General features: G+C 44.8%; 1 protein-coding gene across 1 annotated transcript in view; it reads left to right on the forward strand.

Moving 5' to 3' along the window:
• VSNL1 (visinin like 1) overlaps positions 1–23780 on the forward strand; it is a 101865-nt gene that overhangs the window by 38526 nt on the left and 39559 nt on the right. The window contains exon 2 of the mRNA XM_021697458.1: positions 3616–3782. Coding sequence (XP_021553133.1) covers positions 3621–3782 — 162 coding nt within the window. The 5' untranslated portion in view covers positions 3616–3620. The remainder of the gene's footprint in view (positions 1–3615; positions 3783–23780) is intronic.

Genomic DNA, 23780 nt, shown 5'->3' on the forward strand with positions numbered 1-23780 from the left:
AAGTCAGCCTTGGAAAGTCCTCAAAGGTTTCACAGAGGGGGTGGCATGTGAGCTGAGGCTACGTAAAGAAAGAGAAGAAGCCTGCTGAACAAGTGAAAAGACAGATGGGGAGAAAATGAGGATGTGAGTAGGAAGTGCAGGTGTCAGGCTAGGGAGATGGGGCTACATCCTGTAGACAATGAGAAGTGCTGACAGTTTTAGGGAGAGGCTCAGATGGCAAGGTTTGTATTTTTTTTTTTTTAAGATTTTATTTATTTATTTGAGAGAGAGAATGAGAGACAGAGAGCATGAGAGGGGGGAGGGTCAGAGGGAGAAGCAGACTCCCCGCCGAGCAGGGAGCCCGATGCGGGACTCGATCCCGGGACTCCAGGATCATGACCTGAGCCGAAGGCAGTCGCTTAAGCAACTGAGCCACCCAGGCGCCCCAGCAAGGTTTGTATTTTAAAAATTCATTCAAGCAGCCATACAGAAGGTTGGCTGGAGGCAGGGAGTGCAGGGCGGATCATCAGTCCAAACAGGGCCTGTCGAAAGCAGCGGCAGGGCCGCGTTGAGCCAGGCCAGAACTTGATATTCCACGTCATTCATCTACTGCCAGACACACCTCACTGATAGTTGCTGACCATGACTGGTAACCAAGAAGCATGAAGTTAGACATGTGAGTCTCCAAAATTGATTCAGGGTCCTGACAGGGTTCCCTGTATGAGGCCACCGTCTCCCCAGTCAGTCAACAGGAACAGTTTCAGGCACCACACATGATCCCTGGAGAATCCAAGCTTCCTTGCTTAAGAGAGAAGCTGACATGTTATTGAGCTTTTTTTTTTTTTAAGATTTATTTATTTTAGAGAGTGTGCAGGAGTAGGTCAGAGGGAGGAGGAGAGAGAGAATCGTTAAGCAGACTCTGCACTGAGCGCAGAGCCTGTCGCAGGGCATGATCTCGCAACCCTGAGATCAGGACCTGAGCCAAAACCAAGAGTCGGAGGCTCAGCTGACTGCGCCACCCAGGCACCCCCATGCTGTTGACCTTCTAAAGGCATTTGGGAGAGGCATTTTTTTTATAACACTTAATCCGCTTTCCCAGCGTTAATACAAACTCATTCCGGCTTGTGGTTTTGGTAAACTCCAACAGTCTTTTCCAAAATAGAGCCTGGCAAAGTGACTGATCCTTCTCTCATCTATCCTTTCAGTGCCAAAAGGCACTGATTCAGCCTCACAAACCTTCCTGCTTTTGCTCCTCCTGTTCCTTCTGAGATGCCTTCCATCCTCCTGTCTGGGATTGTGCATTGGAGCCTTGCTAATCCAGGATCAAATTCTGGCTCTGCTACACATTACTTGTATGGTCTTGTACAAGAGAGCTGCCCTAATCCTTACTGCTGAGCTGTCATAGGGTTAAAGATGGAGTGTGTAAAGTTCTCAACACAGTGCTTATCTCACAGCCAACACTCAGCGTTCAGCAGCTGTTACTGTTAGGTGAGATTCGGGCTCAATAATGAAAATTTGTAATTCTCTAAACAACAAAGTGAAATCCTGAAAATTTGGTAATACATCTTTTGATTAGCAGGATAACCATGGATTACAGTTTTCTCACCCAGATTAATTAAAGTTGACACCTGAGTACCCAACTTGATTTCCATATCCAGCTGTGGGATCCCACAGTACCAATAATTAAGAGACAGTTGCTAATAAGAGACGTGGAGCTTGAAATTAAGAGCAAAAATAAGTAGAGATGCTCCATGATAAAGGGCATAGTTGCTGATCCTCAGGTCCTTTGCTCAAACAGAAGAGCCTGGAAGACCAATGGCCATTTTAATGATATACTCTCATTGTGTTAGGTTGGGATGATGCTGAGGAGAAAGCTTTCCTTGGTAGTAGCGAGGTTTCATCACAGTGAAAGAATTGTTCAATGTTAGGGCCAGTCACTGACAATGGGTGTGGTATCTATTGTAGAAGAAGGCAAAAAAATAAAAACAACAAAGTATGTGATGAGATTACCCCTTCTGGATGATTGCAAGTGTAAACCTGCCTAGAGCCGAAGAGAGAATTTGTCTCCAGCACATTGAAGGCCTAGGTCCACTTGGGTAAATTTTTCAAAGCCTAATTCAGTTCCTGTATCAGGATTTTTAATATCTTATGACACTTCCCTTATTCTGGTGATCCTTCAGATTTTCACTTTTAATTTGACTTTTTTTTTAAGATTTATTTATTTATTTATTTTTTAGAGAGAGAGAGAAAGAGAGGGCCGAAGGGAGGGGCAGAGAGAGAGAACCTCAAGCAGACTCCACACTGAGTGACGAGCCCAATGGGGCTCAATCTCATGACCCTGAGGTTAAGACCTGAGCCAAAACCAAGAGTCAGACAACAGACTGCACCACCCAGCCCCCTTGATTTGACTTTTTAAATCAATCTGTGGTTAATTTGTTTAGTTTTCACTCTTTTTATTTTATTGTTAACACAAGAACATTAAAGTGAAACTTTAAAAAATCATCTTTAATTTTTCTGCACTAATACAAAAACTTTTAATTTTGGAATATTATCTTTGTTTACATACTTGGTTCTTAATTAGTCCTTACAGTAAATCTGTAAAGATTTTTGTTATTATATACATTGTATTAAGGAAGAAATTTAAGGAGTGCCTGGGTGGCTCAGTCGGTTAAGCATCTGCCTTCAGCTCAGGTCATGATCCCAAGGTCCTGGGATCCAGCCCCATGTCAGGCTCCCTGCTCAGCAGGGGAGTCTGCTTCTCCCTCTCCCTCTACCCCTCCCTCTGCTCCTGCTCACTCTCGCTCACTCTCTCTCAAACAAATAAAATCATTTTTTTTAAAAAAGGAAGGAATTTAAGATAAAGCAATTAATTAATATTGCCCTAAGTAACACACATGGTAACCAGTCAATAACCTGGCACATAATGGATGTAGGTAACATTATTTTATGTATTGTTATTTTTACCTACCACCTGTAATAATATCAGAATGGAATTAGGTCAACTGAAATTCACCACTCAATCTCTCTAAAAAGCCACCAAGTTTGTCAACATTGATGGCAACGTTGTAGGAAACCTCTGAAGAGAAAGAGAATTAATTTGACTAATAAAGATAAGCTGTTTCCATTAAAAAAAAAAAAAGCTGCAACGTTATAACTAAACCAGCTGAGATTTCCTACCATACTGATCAGATTTCCCAAGTCGGCTTGTAATCATTTGTCTGTAAATCCCTCTCATTGCATGTGTCAATAATCCCACTTAATATCCTTACAAACTAAATGTGGAATTAGATACCCAGGCAGCAAGTGCTGATTCATAACAGGAGAATATAAACAGTGCCCATATACTTTACATGAGTAGCACAAACAAGGACGGCTGCTTCGCCATGGGGGAGTCGATGTTCTGCGCAGGGACTCCTGATGGAGGAGGATGAGCCCTTACAGCCTTTCGAGCTGTGTGAAGGGTCTTTTTCACTCATCTCCTTTCTGGAATGCCAAATAGAAGGAGGCAGCCTTGGGGGGGATTTGATCTGACACACTAGAGGGAGTGCCCACCCATGGGCTGCTCGGACCTCTGACTTGGCTCCTAATCAAGTTTGAAATGATCACGGCTAATTGCATTCATTTGCTTTTCTTCAGGCAGAATGGGGAAACAGAACAGCAAACTAGCCCCCGAAGTAATGGAGGACCTGGTGAAGAGCACAGAGTTTAATGAGCACGAGCTCAAGCAGTGGTACAAAGGTTTCCTCAAGGACTGTCCAAGCGGGAGGCTGAACCTCGAGGAATTTCAGCAGCTCTATGTGAAGGTAAGACGTTTTCAATCTCTTGTTTTCTTCAGGCCACAAAACACTGTCTTCATGAAACGTTACAACTCCAAGTAGCCCATTTGTTTCAGCCTGATGGTTTTCCAACCAAAAGGGAGAATGCACATTTTTAAAAATGCACAGGGATGCATTTTGTTACAGGTGTTAAGTCAAGCAGTTTCTGAATACGAAGAGCAAGTGTTCAATCAAAACACTGACTAGAGTTCAAAGGATGACAGCATTGGGTGTAACCACAGTGGAAATCTCAGAGAATAGTGTTTGTTGATGATTATTGACATGCTGCTAATTACACTATTATTAGGCTTGTTAAAGGTATCTGCAACTCCCTCCATTAAAGAGAAAGTACATGGGGCACTTATTCACCACGAAATGTCCTACTATTTGCAGATAAGAAAAAAACCTAGATTCCCACAACAGCACATTTGGAAGGGGGGTGGGGAGGCTCAGCACACGTTTGGGCATCAAGGTCTACAACACGGACTCTTAACTCAGCATTTTGTACCGTGTACAAGTTAATCTTACCCTGGACATTAGATAAAACTATCCATGGAAGGTATAATTTCTATTGCCGTGGTATGATTTTGGTTCTTCTGAGTTTATCAGTTGGACTGGTTCTAGATTTGGCAAGATCTAAGACATTCCAGTTTGTGTCTACTTATATAATGTTAGGCTTGTGGAAGAAGGGCGTTGTCCTTCTTTGAGTTTTTTCTGACTAAAATACCAAATAGAAAATATTGCTTTCATCCTTTAAATGTAGCAACCATCAGTCTGAGTAATATGAACCATCCATCCACCCGCATCTAGATGTGGGGAACGATTGTATCAAGTATGAACATTGCCCTTCCCTCCCGAAGTTGAGTGTCTCACCTCGCCTGTGCTCCAGCAGTTCTGTCCCCGCACATATGCAAGCAGGGGCATGTATAAGAATGCTCACAGCTGCACTGTTTGCAATAGCAAAACTGGGAAGCAGCCCAAATGCCCATCAAAGCGAGAGTGGAAAATAAACTATGATCTATTCACATAGCAGTCAAAGCAGTTGAACTGTAACATCACGGAAACATCAAGCGCAAGAAGTTAAGTCTTAATATTCTAAATTAAACACAAATAAGACTAAAAAATATTTTATAGGACTACAAATAAATGCAATAAAATCATACTGGAAAGGAAAGAAAGAGTGATGAACACAGGATCCAGACCGATGGCTACATCTAATGGGGAAGAGGAGAGGGATGGGAAGGGGGGTAGGGCCACATGGTTACCTACACATTGCATCTCAGTGGTAGCTGTGGTTTTGGGTGGTGAGTTTGCAGATGGGTGCTTACTGCATTATTAAAAGCTCAGTAACCCTGTAAGGACCACTGCTGAGTGTCAGGGACCCAGGATTATCGTTAAGCCAAAACTGAGCAGCCGAGGGTCCTAGGTATATACAAAACTACCTCCTTAAATGTGTGTAGAAAGGTATACCTAGTGTGGCATGCATGTAATTTATAAGATCACTGTGCCGTTTCTAAGACCTAAGACATGAGTTTTTATCATGTGGAGCTTTTTCATGTAGAAGTGCTGAGAAATGCATTTATTATTCAATTGATATAAATTACTTTTGCAGAGAAGCAGGATGGTATGCATTTTTCCTGTATTATATTCCACCGCTCTCTGTAGTTTTCAAAGTCACATCTTCTAATGTTTTATCACCCAGGAGTTAGCCTGAGCTTCACAACTGTCTTCACTCTCAGCCCCAAGGAAAGTACAGACAAATGAGATTTGTCAAAGCTTCTTTCGTATCACTGGAGGTCATGCAAGCTGTCACTCTGTGTTTAAGAAAGCTCTGTGTGCCACATTCCCCACTAGTTGTTTAAAATTAGAGAGGTTTGCCTTTGAAGAAATAGTTGAAATGCAGGAAATGAGGTATTTCATTTACATACTGGAAGTACTCAGCCCTGGAGCAGCACCAGCCTCAAGATGGAGGTGGGGGGCCTGTAAACATTAGAGACAGCTCAACATTTTGTGGTACAACTGATACATATATATATATATATATATCAACATCATCGCCCTCCTTCACCTCTCCCACCCACCCCAGAGTGGATTTTTTTATTCCAAGAAGAGAATATCTGACTTTCTGGATGGAGTTTAGATTCTTGGCAGCCTCTTTTTTTTTTTTTTTTAAAGATTTTATTTATTTATTTGAGAGAGAGAAAGCATGAGAGGGGGGAGGGTCAGAGGGAGAAGCAGACTCCCTGCCCAGCAGGGAGCCCGATGCGGGACTCGATCCCGGGACTCCAGGATCATGACCTGAGCCGAAGGCAGTCGCCCAACCAACTGAGCCACCCAGGCACCCCTCTTGGCAGCCTCTTAACATCCATGTTCAAACTCAGCCTGTGTTCTTGTGTCGAATCATCCGAAAGCAGGCAAAGTCTTTTTTTTTTTTAAGATTTTATTTATTTGAGAGAGAGAGAGAGAATGAGCAGAGAGGGGGGCAGAGGGAGAAGGAGAAGCAGACTCCCCACTGAGTAGGGAGCCTGACACGGGGCTCGATCCCAGGACCCTGAGATCATGACCTGAGCTGAAGGCAGACACTCAACTGACTGAGCCATCCAGGCGCCCCAGAAAGCAGGCAAAGTCTTCTCCTTCCAGAGTTGTTCAAGGACATAATACAAAGGAGAACCACAGAGGAAATATGTCATGTACACAGGGAGAAAAAAAAAAGACAGCTCTGATATGCTAGAAGGAAGAAGCCCAGAGAAAGATGTGGATTAGGTAATAAGGCTCAAGAGAAGGGCTGACAAGAAAAGACTTCCTTTAATGCTACTGCAAAGTGCAAATATTCAGCAAGGCACCGTCCTTATCCTGGTGAATAGGCACTTCTCAGTGGCTCCTTCTCTCCCAGTGTAGACATTGAGACATCCTGGAATCCAGCTGAATGAGCAAAACTGCCTGTGACCTCTGCCCTCCTGTCTGGGTGGTCAGCCTGGTGCTTCTACGTCACCAACCTGACCCACTTCGAGCCCCAGGAGAGACACTTTGCTGCTGTAGAACCCCACTCTTTTGAGGGTGTGAGGAGGAGCAGGATAATGAGAGAGGCCCCCTGAAAGGCCAGGAGCCATAAATTCTCAACTTTAGAAGCCTTTGTATCCAAAAGAGAAAAAGAACCCCTTCATTAGGTCTATGTTTAAAAATGTTTAAAACTGAAGTTCAGAAAAATTAGGCCTAGTGTCACAAAGAGTGAAGGTAGGAAGCACAGAAAGACGGGCATGCCCGCTCTCACCACAGAACACGGCCCTGCCTCGCAACAGGGTTCCACGGCAGACCCCCATCAGCCTCCTCCAGCCCCTCCAACATACAGCTGCAGGAGCGAGCTTCACAGAACACAGGTCTGGACACGGGCCTTCCTAGTTCGGTTCATTCTTTCGTCGTGTAGACCACAGTCACCTCATTTCAATCAACATAAGACCCAGTGGTTAGCACAGAGCCTGCCACAGCCTGCCATCAGTAAGTGTTTGCTGAGTGAATTATATTAAATGCTGGCTGTGTATCTCCTTCTCAGGGAGCCTTGTAGTGGAGACATACAGAAATGACTAAAGGGTGGGTCCTGCCTGCCCTCCAGGATCTCAGAGGCTAATCAAGAAGGCACAGCTAACCCCAATGCAAGGCAGAATGACATAAATGCTTGTTGGTGGGGCAAGAGGAGAAAGACGAGGTTAATTTCAAAATGGGATATTAGGGCACCTGGGTGGCTCAGATGGTTAAGCGTCTGCCTTCGGCTCAGGTCATGATCTCAGGGTCCTGGGATCGAGTCCTGCATCGGGCTCCCTGCTCCTTGGGAGCCTGCTTCTCCCTCTGCCTTTCTCTCTCGCTCTGTCTCTCATGAATAAAAAAATAAAAAAAAAAAATGGGATATTAAGGGGCTCCTGGGTGGCTCAGTCGTTAAGTGTCTGCCTTCGGCTCAGGTCATGGTCCCAGGGTCCTGGGATCAAGCCCCGCATCGGGCTCCCTGCTCAGCGGGAGGCCTGCTTCTCCCTCTCCCACTCCCCCTGCTTGTGTTCCCTCTCTCGCTGTGTCTGTCTCTGTCAAATAAATAAATAAAATCTTTAAAAGAAAAAAACAAAAAACAAAATGGGATATTAAAATAAGAAGCTAATGAATGCAGTGATGAAAGGCAAACTTTTCTCTTCACCTTTTAGAAGATAAAACGTCTCTGAGTAGACAGTTTTTACCTTTTCCAAGTTCAGTATCATGTTTATGTTGCAAAAATATGTTGGTGGAATTCCATTCAATAAGAAATTTTCTAGGCCTAAAGCTTTGGAAATACAAGTCTACTCACTAAAACTCTATTTTTTTTAAAGAATTTATTTATTTATTTGGGAGACAGAGAGAGAATGAGCAGGGACAAGTGGGAGAGGGAGAAGCATTCTCCCCACTGAGCGGGGAGCCCAACACGGGGCTCTATCCCAGGACCTCAGGATCATGACCTGAGCCGAAGGCAGACATTTAACTGACTGAGCCACCCAGGTGCCCCTAACCAAAACTCTATTGACACAACTACTCAGAGACAAGTATTAGAACAAATAAAAATAAATGATATCATAGAATCAGCGGCACCTAAACATTTTATGATATTTTAATAGAACAAGAAAGATTTTCTAGTTAATAAAGTATCACACAACCATATTCTATAATTCGCTATGTAGAGTTTTAGAATTGTACTCACAAATTATGCTCTTATGCTTAAAAACCAGTATCAGGAGTAAAGGCAGGCTTCCTGAAAGTTATATGCAAACATATAATAAATGTAGGATTTTAGGCACAGAATCTTTGTTTTGTAGAATATGGAATAAAACATTTGCATCTCATTTTGCCCTGTTTACTATGTGATTTTGATCAAGTGACTTTGCAAATGAAAAAATAGATCTACATCAATGGCCAACTCAAACTTGAATGTGTCTCAAAATCGCTTGGGCTGACTATTTAATTGGCATATTGCTGGGTCCCTTCCTCAGGGTTGCTATTTCACTGAGCCTAGGACAGAGCCCCAGTAAATGGATTCCTAGGAAGACCTCACAGATAGTTCTAATGGAGAAAATCCATGAATGACATTTTGAGAACTATTTATTGGTCTAGTGTTTAACCTGGGAGTATCCTTGGGTAGGCTTCTGGAATTCTGTATACACTGAGATGGTGTGTAAAAGTCTGAATCTATGCTCTCTTGGGACAGCTTTCATCAGATTCATAAAGTGTTCCATAAGGTGAAGAAAGGTTAAGAACCACTAAGGATGCTCTAACCATTGGCAGGCCTAACATTCTAATTCCCAAGACAGCAGAGTCAGTGGGTCTTAATTGACACCAGGACAAATGGAGAAACATCCCCTTTTAAACTATACTTTCAAATAAACTTCATTGGCAGGAAATAAGAATGAAAGTTTCTTATATGCACTTTGTTAAGTTTGTTTCCGATTTGCAGGCGATGTTTTCCTGATTTGGGGCCCGTTAACTAAATTGTATTTTTTCCAGAGCCCCATGAAAATGAAAATGGGAAGGCCCAAGTGAGATAAAATGCAATCCCTGCTCACCATTCGCTCTCCTGAGCACACCTATGGGCCAGGTGCTGTGTAGGCCCTGAATCTACCGAGAATGTCAGGGTTCCCTTCCTTGGGCCACTGTGGTCTGGTCTGCCATCTAGGAGCCGTCGAGTGTAGGCTTAATATATACATATGTGTGTAATCGTGATGAGGACCATGAAAGACAAGGAAGGGCCTCTGGGCCCACAGGGGGCTGGAGGGGAAGGTGATATTGAAGCTGATCCTCAAAGGAAGGGTGGTTTGGACATAAGGAGCTGTGGGTCCATCTGGACACTCAAGAATCTCACTGACTAGAATCCCAAAAGCTGGAATAAAAAATGACCATTGTGTTTGAGAGCCCCTTCCTATGGCATTGGCAGGAGGCCCCCAAACTTTGTTTCAAGCATAACTTGAAACAAAAACATAACAAAATGAAACAAATAAGAACTGCTTGGCAGTCCTGCTGAGAGAATGTGAAAACCACCTGTTGAAGAAAAAGCTTGTACACAGCAGGCACTCCTATCCCACTCCTCCTCTTTTGTTTCTCCCTCCCTCTATCCCTCTCTTCTCTCCCTTGTCTATGTCCCCTTCATTTGTTGACACTCTCACGTGCTTCACTCTGACAGTTCGTTCACTTGGCTCTCACCTTGACCTAGCGTGAAAGGAGACTTTGGAGTAGAGTTCCCTCCCTTCAGGGCTTAGTGGTTGGAAAGTCAGGAGACTCCCCCAAGGTCGCAGAGAGACCAGCACAGAGGAGCACCTGCACCACCTTGCAAGCAGCATTCTCTCCACCTTGCTGTGTGTCCTGTGTCCTCTTGGCTACATTCAGGAGCAAGCATCTAGAAGCTTCTCTGGTCTACTGTGTTGCAAAGCAGGGTGCCTCACATGCTCCCTTGTCACTCCCTCCTAGCCATCCTTCCAGGACCAGCTCAAAATCTCCCAGGAGAGCCTTCCTTGATCTCTCCATTCTTAAAGCAGGAAGAGTCTCTTCCTCCTTTGCTTTCCAGTGACTTTGATGCCCCCACTTCCTTTTACAAGGATGTTATGTCTTTACAACACAATTATGCAAGCTTTTCTCACCTTCTCACTAGTTAGAGCCCTTCTCCATTCCCCAGAGCCTACACTGTTGTTGGTGTTTTGCCTGAATACAAATAAATGCCATGTGGTTTAACCTGAAGGCTGCATGTGTACCTGCCTCTACCGTACACTAGCCACGTGACCTTGGGAAAGCCCTATGCTTAAAGGTTCGTTAAATAAATCAACAAATCACTCTGGCTCTCAGTTTCCTAATCTATCAGATGGGGAGATCATGTCTGGACCTCTCTTTATAAAAGCTGCTTTACATTACTGGATTTTTCTAACCTTTGAGAGAGCAACAGGAGTTTGGATCTGGTACCATTGACTCATCTTGGTGGAAATCATTTCCTCCCTCCCTTCCTGTGGCCCATCGAGCTCCTGCTTGCTTAATGTGAGAGCCAACCAAAGTGCTTTGTAAACAGCAAGTCGTCTTGCCCAAGAAAGGCTCATCAGTAGCTTGACCTTAGGCACCTGGGCCCGGGAGTGCTTCCAGATGCCAGCCCACCTAGTCTCTTGGGTTGTGGCATCAAGAGCTGGTTCCCCGCTGAGATATTTTATCAAAAGAAAACGTGACAGAGTTGGCTATTCTAGCTTCTCAACATCTGATTCAAATCAATTTTGAAAATAAAACTCTTGGCTCAAACCAGATTTTTAGATGATCAGTTTTCAGGGATTCAGACTCCACTTGTTCCTAAGAGGTAATAGGAGTAGGCCTTATTAAAAATTTGTTGGGCAGAACTATATACAGAAACATTTTAATTCCTTCGGGAAACAGACATTATATAAGACACAAAATGTCATCCAGATTGGGCTGGTGAGGACGTTGCAATTTTTAGTGAGAACCTGGGAATTCATTTCCATTTGGAATGTTTGCCAACATGATTGAGGCTGCACTTCAACTTGAATTAATGTGGAAAACAAGAGCTAGGGGCTGAAATCTCGAGGAAGAGATGACAATAAAGTTAGAGTTCTGGGAAAACAAAGTCCCATGTGAGGTTCCAAAGGCATTTATTATGGTGAGATTGTCTCAGGGAATAGCTGGCTACCAGCGCATCTTGCATTAGAGAGAGCATTTATCCCAGAGGGGTGGAAATGATAACCTTCTCCTGTCTCACAGGGTGTGAAATTATTTTGGATGGCTTCCACACCTTGGGATTTTGCTTTCCGGTGATAGGGCAGGTGTTAGTTAGAGAGATATCAATGGTCACTGTAGCCATGATATCCAAAGGAATGCTCTTAGATGATACTTCAACTTCTCTGTCCTCAGGATAAGGTTGGAAAGAGCCCTTTAGAGTCTCTCAGTCTGCCCAACCCCTGTCTCCCCCCATTTTACACAGGAGGAAACCGAAGCCCTTGGGAGTCAGGGGGTAGTCCAAGATTGAGCTGTTTCTTCATTGCTTCACACACCCAAAGAGATGTGTCTCAACTCCAGCCTGATTATGGAGGTTTCAAGCCAGAAGGACCTATTCTCCCTTGACCTGTTCTCTGCAGCTAATTGTTAAAAGACAATCTGTTTCTCATTGGAAATAGAGCCAAAGAGGCAGAAATAGCTCATTTCTATTACAGAATTGGACTTGAAGATACAAAACCATGTCTGGACCTCTCATTATAAAAGCTGCTTTGTATTACTGGACTTTTCTAACCTTTGAGAGAGCGACAGGGGTTTGGATCTGGTACCATTGACTCATCTTGGTGGGAATCATTTCCTCCCTCCCTTCCTGTGGCCCATCGAGCACCTGCTGGAAGAATGCTCTTTGTCATTGATTATGTGCCCTCATGGCTCAACTTGAAATGAGTCTTGAACATTTCCTTTTCGGAGCTTGGGGTTCCATCCTTGTGACCACCTGATGTTGTTATGAATCGTCTCCTGTACCGAGCTCTAAGTCACTTTTCCCCTCTCAGTTGAAGTGCAATTCTAAATGGGGGAGTGGTGGGGGGGGTGAGAAATAGCAGCAAAATAGAGCTAAATCCAACTACAAAGTGTCCAAGTGCCTCAATAGCTCTAGTGGAGGAGAATCCGTCTGTAGACGGTAATCCAGAGAAGCTATTAGCAGTCAGCCACCTTCAACAAACACTGTTGAGTGGTATCTATAACAAATCTGTAGCCAAGAGCCATGGGAATTGTAGAATTCAAGTCAGACTGTCTCCCTCGTTTAAAGGGCTTGCAGCCTACTAGAACAGTCTATGTAGATAGCTAAAAGACAACAGAGAAAATGACATTTGTCCCAAAGCTGGTGCAGGTATTCCAGTGTAGCAAATTTCTGTATAAATATCTTCACTGAAGATTTCAAGATACCTTGAAATATAGGCAGTATCTGTAGCTTTAAGGATTTCCTTAAGAGGAGGGACAACCTAAGCAAGAGCACAGGGGTGGGGAGACTGGAGGGTGGTAAAGGGAATAGCCAGCAGCTGTGTTGAGCGACGACACAGGTACCAGGGGAAAAGTGAGATTGGAGATGTGAGTGGGGCCCAATCACAGAGGTCATCAAGTGCCAGAAAAGCCCTAAAGTCCTGAATCTTGTGGACCAGGTGAACAGATGGTTTCCTACCAAGATGTGTCAGACGACCATGGACATTCTGGTGACCTGGCATTGTATGGTTCTTAAGACAACGTAATGACAGTACCAGGCCTGAGCAGTTAACTTTCATTTCCCTTGTAAGTGTTCTTGGTTGACTCAGTGAGTGAAGCTGCAGGAGCTTGCCATGTGCCCTCCAGTGAATGGCTGAGGAGAGGTTGACTGAGTTATTCATTGAATATTAATTGCTTGTACCTTGCATGTATGGCATAAGACTAACGACAGAGAGAACCAGCAGGTAGGACACCTACGCAAGTCCCCTGCCCTCTGGGGAGATAGATGCCTTGCGAGCAGACAAATGCAGAGAGCTAAGTGAGGATATGGGTCAGTCAGAGCTTTGGGAGCTCATGGGAGGGGGAGGGAGACAGAGGGTCATGGACGGTCCAGCAAGGCTTCCTGGGCAGAGGGGAAGGGGTCGGTGCACAAACTGGGAGCTGAGGTCCTGGGCAGAACTTAGACAGAAAGACAAGGTGAAAACAATCCCTCCACAGAGCAGGTGGTAAGCAGGAGTTGGACAAGACCCTGATCTTGGAATGATTGGGACCCTGTTCAGGGGCATTTTGGAATTGTCCTTCACATAGCCTGTCTGCCCAGGCTACCTCTCCACCTCTTCCCTTCAGTGGCGGAGGCTGACCCCAGCCCACAGGGCTAGTCCAGTTCTCATCCTGGTCCAGTTCCCAGCAGAGCGGCTGGCTGGGAGCCCTCCACTCCCTTGGGGAGTGGGACTTCCTTGGGCCTTTGTTTCTGTCACGGAGAAGAGCTGGTGTTGACTTGCTGAGAAGAAGGTTAATTCATTAAATCTCTTGGGGTAAAAACAATGACAACGGGGTGTTCTGTGAAGCCCCCAGGCCTGGCTGCGACAAGCAGCATCCATGCCGTCAGGCCCGCACGCCCCTCTCCTCTGTAGATGAAAGTCCTTCTCTCTCAACTTAAAAGTGAACTCAACGTGTTTGGGTTTGAAATTAAAGACAAATGGGTTGTCTTATCAGTGTGATTTACATTGTTTTCAGGGGGAAATGCAAGATAGTTATTGTCCTGTATTTTTGTGTATATAGTTTACACTAAATGGCCAAAGGATGTAAGGTAAGATGGTGCATATTATCATTTTGGGCTTGGATCCCTCTATCAGAGACCCAGAGAGTAGCTTAGAATATGTGTGAGGTATCACTGAAATGTCAGCTTCTTTTGTGGAAAGAGCAGACCTGGAGCCAGACAAAGCATTTTGAAGGGGGGGAGGGGGGCTTGACACCTCTGAGGTGTCAGAGCTGCAAATTCTTGCAGGGGACCATCTGCTTCCCTCCACTTCCCTTGTCTTCAGCTTCCGGGGCTATCGAGACGATTCTTTGTATGTACCTTGCAAGGGCTTGACACTGAAGGTGCTCAATGAATGCTCAAGGTCACTGTTATTAGTACTGGGGCCTTGGGGATTGGTGAGAGGAGCACAGGGGTGAGGACTCTGGCCTCACTGTGTGCTTGTGCAGCAGGAATCTTTCATGATCTGTTCGGTTCTGTGCGGCCTCAGGTGGCCATCTGCTCTGGGGGACTGTCCCTCCCTTTAGAGAGGCCTGCCTTGGCTTTCAGTCAGAAGAACCAGTCTTCCCCACATTTCTCCTGCAACCCCTCCGGGCTGGCCCAGCTGCCATGGCTCCTGTGTGGGAAGAGGGAAGGGAGGAAGAGAAGAGCCTGTCCCAGGCGCAGGTGCCGGAGGGGATGCTCCCAGCCGTTGAGGAGGTGAGCCAGCAGAGGGGAAAGTCTCCCTGTCCCTTCTCCTTAGACTTCTCTGCAGCAGACACTAACAGCTCAGAGGTGTTACACTAACTCCAGAGAAATGCTACGGGAGAGCATGACTTCGTCTGAACAAGGAGCTCAGGCAGGGTCCCTGGGGAATGTGCACAGCCCCCACTGAGGGCTGACCCAGAGGGACAGGATCCCATTTGAGGCAAAACATCCCAACACTAGATACTGAGGCAGGTGGTGGGGACGGTTTCTGTTATCCTGTTCAATCAAGTTTCCTGTCTGCTCCAGGGGGCTGTCTCACACACACGCGCACGCACACGCACACGCAGAGTTCTGGTTTGAAAATAAAGATGAATGGTTTGTTTTATGAGTATGGGTCACAATGTTTTCACAGTTACCTGGCAGGTCAGGGTGGGGCATTGGTTGGCTTTACAACACAAAACACCATAGAAACTAGGCACACCTTATGTCCTTTCTAGAATAAATCAAAGGATGGCAAGATGCACAGATGAATAATAAATAGGTGATAATAGCCAACATTAATTGAATGCTTATTGAGTGTCAGGCACTGTTCCAAGCACAGTACTCTGCATATATTATTCATTTGTTCCTCACAAGGGTCTATGAGGAAGGTATCATTATTTCCTCCATTTTACAAATGCAGTAACTGAGGCACAAAGTGATTAATAACTTTCCCAAGGTCACGCAACATTCAAATGCAGGCAGTTGGACTCGACTGCTGGTACTCTTTCCTAGGTAGGTGGGTTCTTGATGGAAATCTCAGGGAGCCCAATCCCTACTCATAAGGATGATTTGTGTGGTTTATCTAACCATAGTCTTTAATTAAAAACATTCAAACAAATGACCAATGTGATTCTGGGTGACTTACCGGTGGAGCGTGGCAGGGGGAAGGAGCGAGATGTGTGGCATCAGAGCCAATTCTGCATCCTGGCTCCGCTTCTGTGCTGGGCAGTGGGCAATCCTTCCCTCTCTAAGTCCACATTCCCCCATCAGACAACAGAAGACCTGCCTTTCCTGCCTCCCAGGGTACTCATGTGGGCCAAAGAGGCAGAGTCTGACAGGGCGAGAGCTCCTTGTTGGCTGTGCTGGAGTTGGGTCAGTGGAAAACCCAGTGGGTTGACTATCTCTATGAGGCTGGAGAAGCCCACCTACCATGAGGAATTGCAACTTCCTTCTCAAGCACATTTAATGACCACACATTATGGGATCATGCCTATAATGGCTGGCACTGACCTGAGGGGACACGAAGGGGTGGCTTGATTAAATGGGGTGTCAGACACTGTTGGTTACCTACCCAGTGGCCATCTCCCTCTCCCCACACTTTCCTCTCTTGTTGTGGCCAACCTCCCACTGCAGAAGCTAACAATCCAGGTACACATTTTCCTGGTCTGCTTTGCATCTAGGATGTGGGCATGTTACCTGATCCTAGTCGAAAGGGATCTAAGAAAAGATCTGCTGGGGGGGCTGGGGAGGGTTGTGGAAAAGATTTTCTTCTTGCTCATAGAAAGACTGGCATGCTGGTATTTGTGGTGTGTGCATATGACACTGGAACAGCTATAGTGGTGAAGAGAGCTATTGCTTCCAAGCTGAACGTGGTAGAGTAGAAAGACAGAAAGAACCTGGACCCTTAGTGATATCCCAGATCTGTTGGATCAGTCCTGAAACAGTATCTGGACCATATGTTGTGTGGGATTCTTAACCTTTTATGGTTTAGGCCACCTTTAGTTGGTCTTCTGTTCCTTGTAGGAAAAAGTATCCTACTTAATACAAAGTAGAATGGGAATGAGAGGCAGAAGTCCCGCTCCTAGGCAGGATGATGCTGCCAACAAGCTGTGTGATTCTGGGCCAGTTAATAACCTCTCTGAGTCATAGAGTCTCAATTTATTGAAAAGCCTGGTAATTCCTGCCCTAGCTCCCTCAGAATATGTGTGGGACCACATGAAACATTTTTTGAGCCCCACCAGATGCTTTGTTCTGGAGATCTAGAAATGAATAAAATATGGTACAAAGGCAGATATGGGAGTGAACTCCATGTTTGACAGACAGAAGTTCAGTAGGACTGAGCAGAGGAGATTGAGGGGATGAGGGGTAGAAGGTGAGAGGTAGGCATGGCCTCAGTTTTCTTCCTCTGTAAAATGAGGTAGAGAATCACATGACCTCTTAAGTTCACTTCTAATGCCAGGATTCTAGAAGTCAAGTGGAGCTGTCTCTGTTAGATCTCTGCTAAACATGAATGTCCCTGTACCATAGGTCACTTGGCATCATAGCAGTTTTCGTGTCCAACTACCCACAGGACAGAGACTGTATCTTACCCATCTCTGTATCCTCAGCACTCAACAATAAAAATTAGTTGGTTGGTAGAACAAATTAATAAGTAAATAAAGGAATTTCTCTTATAGATTAACTGAAATGCAATTTGGGAAGAATAAATGAAAAGAGTGAAACATTTTATAGTGTGTTATCCAGAATAATAAACCACAGAGATTCACAGTGAACCATTTTGATATAGAATGTTTAAATAAGCAGGATGCAACATAACAGGATCACAAAGCATCCATTCTCAGACTCAAGTGGTTAGCTAATTTTCTTAGGAAGATGCGAGGCACTCGCCAGTGAAACAGAGTAGCCAATAAACTTCCTTAAATATTATTTTCCCAAAGAGAAAATGAAAGGCTGAAGTGTAAAACTAGAGATGTCTAATATCAAAAAGCTAGCTGATGACTTGGAAATTAGGCAGCTTACGTTTGAGTTTGTAATGAGATTGTCAGAGAAAAGTGTGAAAACAAAGAATTTTAGAAGAAATGCAAGGAAGATGATAAAAGACATATATGGTCTCTGAAAATAGATAGCTGTGTCTGCTTTCTAAGTAAATCTCACTGCATAGTCAAGGTAGGACTTATTTTTATCCATATTCTTTTAAAAAAATGTGACATGCCTACAAGGAGCACCATAAATGATGACATCTTGTTAGAGCTAATATGTTGTGGCTTTATGACTTGGCCTCAGTCAAATCTCTTGCAGACTCAGAAGCTGGTGCTTCTGAGACATCTTTCAAGATGACGCAGCTGGGTTGCCGGGGTAACTCACTGGATGAGGATCTAGCCAGTTTGGGGAGAGTTTACATAAGACAAAACCAGGGGATGTCCTGGAGTTAAGGGATGACAGGAGTTGGGACCATTGTCCATTCAGCTTTCAGGATGAGGACAAGGTGGGGACTTTGGAAGTTGCATTAGCCACCTGAATCAGCTACCTGAATGGAAAAATCTTAGTGTCCAGACTGATGAAGAATGCCTTGGGTAACTGAGGATTCTAGTTGATAGAGAAATAACATAATATATATATCAAGCAAGATGACTGTTTTCATAAGAAGCAGTCTCACCATTTCCTTGTAAGATTTCAAAGATATTGAAGATGCCTTACTTTTGTGTTAGAGACATGTTAATATGTGTTTATTGTTCAAATGGATGAATGACTTCCTTGAAGGACCAAAACTCAATTGAATTAATAACTGTCAATGGGAGAAAATGAAGATCCTGCTGAGTGGTATGTGTGAGAGAGATTTTATACATATACACAAAAACACACATATATATTCAATTCATTTACAGACTCATGTGGTTTCAACATGACTGAAGATTGTTTTTCTCTTGCAGAAAGTCCAAGCTAGCCTAGCAATGCTGCTCCGCAAGCCATCCAGAACTCAGTCCCCTTTTCTCCTGGTGGCCCTTCCTAGGCTGTTGCTCTGATTCACATGACCCCAAGTGGCTCATCGCAGTGTCACCTTCCAGCTAGTGGGAAAGACAAGATAGAAGGGATGGGAGAATATGCCCCTCCCTCTAAGGGCAAGACCCAGAAATTACACACATCACCTCAGCCATATCCAGAACTTAGTTTCATGGCAACACCCAGCTGCAAGGGACACTGGGAAAGTAGCCTCAATTTTGGATGGCCATATGCCTAGCTAAGAAGTCAATTACCCTGGAAGGAGAGAACACTAGATGGGGGACAGCTAGCAGTCTCTGCACAGAAGGTAAATTCTTAGAGGGCTTCTGTCCATCAGTAGCCTCTCTTCTAAAGGTCAGGTGCAAGATGTGCAGCTGGGTTGCCATTTGAGCTTCTTTGTGGATGAGCTTTGAGGGCATGACAAGCAGAAATGGGCTCACTCTGTGTGTGCTTCTTCTTTACCAAGAGTAGATGGTACCAAGATACTCTGTTCTGCTGCCTGAGCTGGGCCTGACAACCTCCCCAGGGTTTCACTCCATGTGATACACTGGGACCTGATGGAAACTTCATTCAAATAGAGAGTTAAATCGTGGCCATAAAGGTCCCAACAATTGGTTGCAACTGGGGTTTGTTTTTTAAACATGAGAAACTGTTGTCTGTAATTTGCTAATATAAGAACGCCCTATACCTCTACCCTCTTCTTGCGCCTGCTCCCCGAATCTTTATCCCTACTGGGGTGTTTCTGCAGGGTGTGTGTGGGACTGGTGGATCATGATGAATGCTTGCATTTCTCTCCTGGTGTCAGTTTGGCAGTAGAGGCATTTATTTGCCCACAGGACTTGAACATTACATGAAAAGCAGGTCTATGGTGGCATTAGGCAAATGTAATGTCACATGAGGGACAAACACCAAACAATGTGTGAGAGATGCTAAGACATAGGACCTATAGTCACACTTGTAGTAAGATTTACCAGTGCAGAATATCTGCTTGGTCATTGTATTTCACCCATCCATCCAACCATCCTTCCTTCCATCTATCCTTCCTTCCATCCATCCATCCATCCTCCATCCATCCAGCCATCCTTCCATCCTTCTATCTATTCATCCATCCATCTATCCATCCATCCATCCATCCATCCATCCATCCATCCATCCATCCATCCTTCCATCCAGCTCTCCATCCATCCATCCATCCATCCATCCATCCATCCAGCCATCCAGCCAGCCATCCTTCCATCCAGCAATCCATCCAGCCATCCTTCCATCCTTCTATCTATTCATCCATCCATCCATCCATCCTTCCATCCATCCATCCAGCCATCCTTCCATCCTTCTATCTATTCATCCATCCATCCATCCATCCTTCCATCCATCCATCCAGCCATCCTTCCATCCTTCTATCTATTCATCCATCCATCCATCCATCCTTCCATCCATCCATCCATCCATCTGTCCATCCATCCATCCATCTATCCTTCCATCCATCCATCCAACCATCCATCCATCCATCCATCCATCCATCCATCCATCCATCCATTTATTCATTAAACTTATGGAGCATCTCCTCTACAACACTCCCAAATTAAGAGCTGGGGTCAATGAAATGAACCAACAGCCATGGCTACTATACTCAAGCTTCTCAGTTGAGGGGGAGCCTGTCAAGGAAACTTGCAATGGTGATACAGTAAGGTGAATGTTGGGCTAGGTGCCATAAAAAATGGGTAGTGCTGGGAAGAGGATCTAGAGAAACTTCCCAGAAGAAATCATACTTGAGCCCCATCTTAACATAATGAGCTGGTGCAATGAAAAGATGGAGTTCCTAACAGCAGCAAGCATTTGCAATCTTTGTTTTTTTTTTTTTCTTTTCCTGGTTCTAGTCTACAAAATCGTCTTGCAGGTCAAGATCCTAGCTATTTCTCAGCCACACTAAAAATACATCCATAATCTAATGGAAACAAGCACATTGGCAAAACAGTCCCCTTCCTGCCCATTAGTCAGCCCTTTATCAGAACAGGCCTGTCGAGGACCGAGAACATGACATTGGATCGCAATGTGTCAGTGATATGGGACTGGAAGCATCCAATGACAGAGCCTTGGCTCTCCATCCATCTCTACTGTGTGTTTCCAAGGAATCTTCCTCTGAACTCTTGCCAGGCAAGGGCCACAGCTCAAGGCCCTGAACCCTGCTTGCTTTGATCCAGTAGTGCCAGATTTGGCTGCTTTTCCCAGGGAATATGAAAATCTTCGTTCCATAAAACAAGTAGTTGTGACACTTTTCTGATCCTGATCACAATTTCCAGAAAGACAAAGGAAAGAGAGTAATATCGACTGGGTTCTGCTGTGTGTCCAGTAGATGCTAGGAGAGAAACAGAGGTGATAGGATCCTCTGGAAGCGATATTGAGTAGTAACAACAAGATCAATAATAGCAAACACTTCTAGAGCATTCACTAAGCATCAGGCACTATTCTGTGTATGTTCTGTGTATTGATTCTTTTAATTCACACAATAGCCTTTTGTGCTGGCTACCATTACTGTCTCCATTTTACAGATTAGGCAGCTGAACACGAAGAACAATAACATGTCTAAGGTCACACAACCGATGAATGGCTGAGCTATGTTTCGGCTTTAACTCTGGGTCTCCCAGCTCTGACCTTTACTGTGTGACCTTGAACAAATTACATAAGCTTCAGTTTCTTCATCTACACGATTGAGATAGCAATGTCTCACACACAGCTCTATTGCAAGGATTCCAATCATGTTGAGAGACCACACATGCACAGAGGTAAAATGAAGGGTGATCATGCCCTATAAAAGATATGCTGTTACACTCATGTATGGCTGCTTTGGTAGGCTTCATCTAGGAAGTGGGCTTCATCTAGGAAGTGGGGCTTGAGCTGAGCCAAAAGGTAAACATCTTCCTGGCTAGGATGAGGTTTGGAGAATATTCTGAAGAGGACAGTGGTGGCTCCAAGTGTGAAATGAACCAACTCTGTTTTCCTGTGCCTTGTTCTCTGCGCCATAGTTCCCTACCCTGTGCTTTCCTCTGCCGCCCTTGGCCTCCCCTCACCCAAATGTTTCTAATTAATTTATTTATACTAACATACCAATGACTGATTAAACTTAATATGTACACCATGCTAAGGGATTCACAGTTTCTCAGGAAAGCCAAAATAATAATAGTGAGATTTCAAGGCCTGTGGAGGGAACCTTTCCTGGGTGCTAAAATTCACATCACCACCTACAGGTAGGCAATGCAGGGCAAAACTTTGCCAGTCATGAGGGGTGAGAATTGGACAAGCCATGTTCTTCACTCCAGGTGGATGAGTGTGAATATGTGTCAAGGGTGGGGGAGGAATGGGTGTGTTTGAAAGTTTTTGCCTTCCTTGACTTTGGCTCCTTCAGCAAAAGAATCTCTTTGCAATGTAGTCCTTTGTTGGACTGAAGCTCTCAATCTTTAGGAGGGAAGCAGAGGGTGGCCCCAGACGGTGCTTGACACCCGTGTGATCCCTGTGGCTTGTTAGGGTGGACTGACCAGCAAGGAACTCCCATTCCAAAATGATTCTCCAGTATAAAAGCCCCCTCTCCTGTCCATGAACATCCCATCAGTCCTTCATCAGAGACCCCTGGGGTGGGGGGTAGGGGTGAATGTGGAAAATCCAAGTAGACATTCAGTCCTACCAAACCTTACTGAATAGATGACCCCAGATATGACAGAGCCACTGTCATATGGCTGCCTACAGCCACTGCAGGGCCATTTCCAGAAGAGGCCAGGGAAGCTGGAAGAATCTAAAAGATTCTAACCTCAGGGGGATGCATTCTTGATTTCCACACGCCTGATGGGGCCCACCCCTCTCTTTTCTGGTTCCATATAAAGCAGGTGAGATCAACATCTATACTTTGAAAAAGCTCCAGGATGACTCTGAAATGCATCCCAAGGTACCATTGGGCTTTAGTATGATGGAAATGGGGACAGATGATTCTGGATGACAGCAGTCATTCCATTTTCCAGAGAGTGGATTTGCCTATTCTACATTCATTCATTCACTCAACAAAGAGTTCCCATCTTGAAGCTAGGCCCAGACTCAGTCCTCAGTGCTGGGGGACACAGACTAAAAAGACACATAACCTTGCCTCGAGTGACCACAGTCCAGTGATGCCATTTCTTCCCCCCCACTCCCCCCATACCCTGCCTTCCCACTTCCTTCTCTTCCCTCCCTAGGCCACCCCCAAGTCCACCACCCTCACTGTTCCATCTTCCCCTCTCTTGCTTTTGGAAGCTCATACTGCATAGTGCGTCATCCTTCCCCCATGATCCATGTGCTCTCCCAATGGCCAGGAAGGCCAACTTAAGTGGAACAAGAAAGAACATGGCTGTGTGAAGGTATCAGCTGCAGGAGTGACCTCTCGAATTTTCAACCGGAGGTTACTAGTGAGTGTACAGAAAACATTAACTGAGGTAGAAATTAGGGATCATAGAAAGAATTAAAGAAATGGGTTGACAAGTAAAGTAAAATTCTTGGAAAACATTTGATGAATTACACATATGTCTACATTCCTGATATCATAATGGCCAAACTCAGATGATGACCACAGACAGGATGGTAAAAAGGCAGCCTGGGCAGCCAAGTGAGCTGTAGGCTGGATGTTAGCCGACGAGGGTTCTAGTTCCAGCCCTACCACTGACCCCCTGAGACCTGAGACACTTCTGTTTTCTCACCACGAAAGGCATCAGGACTAAGCTACCTTTAAGGACTCTTCTTCCTGGAGTAGTCACCCCAATGTTTCCCTCATGGTAAACACTCTTCACTCATGGTAATCCCTAGGTTTCTTTCCCACCCAGAAGTAGGACCCTATGTGGGATGGTGCTTGCTTTTCCTCTGACTTGGACACAGCTACTTGTCCAGAGCTCATTTACTCACCTTCTCACTTTCCATCCTGTTGCCCAAAAGCAAAGGATACATGCCTCCCTGACAAGTCATTCATTCATTCATTCATTCATTCATTCATTCATTCCATAAAAATATAAGTAGCTCCTGACATTTAAATGACTTCTAGGGTGATCAAGAACTAGGGGCACCTGGGTGGTTCAGTCATTAAGTATCTGCCTTCAGCTCAGGTCATGATTCCAGGGTCCTGGGATCGAGCCCCACATTGCAGGAAGCCTGCTTCTCCCTCTCCCACTCCCCCTGCTTGTGTTCCCTCTCTCGCTGTCTCTCTCTCTCTCTCTCTGTCAAATAAATAAATAAATAATCTTGAAAAAAAAAAGAAACTGTTAGGTGACCAAGAACTA

The sequence above is a fragment of the Neomonachus schauinslandi genome, chromosome 10 (assembly GCF_002201575.2).
Source record: "Neomonachus schauinslandi chromosome 10, ASM220157v2, whole genome shotgun sequence".
Classification (NCBI taxonomy): domain Eukaryota; kingdom Metazoa; phylum Chordata; class Mammalia; order Carnivora; family Phocidae; genus Neomonachus; species Neomonachus schauinslandi.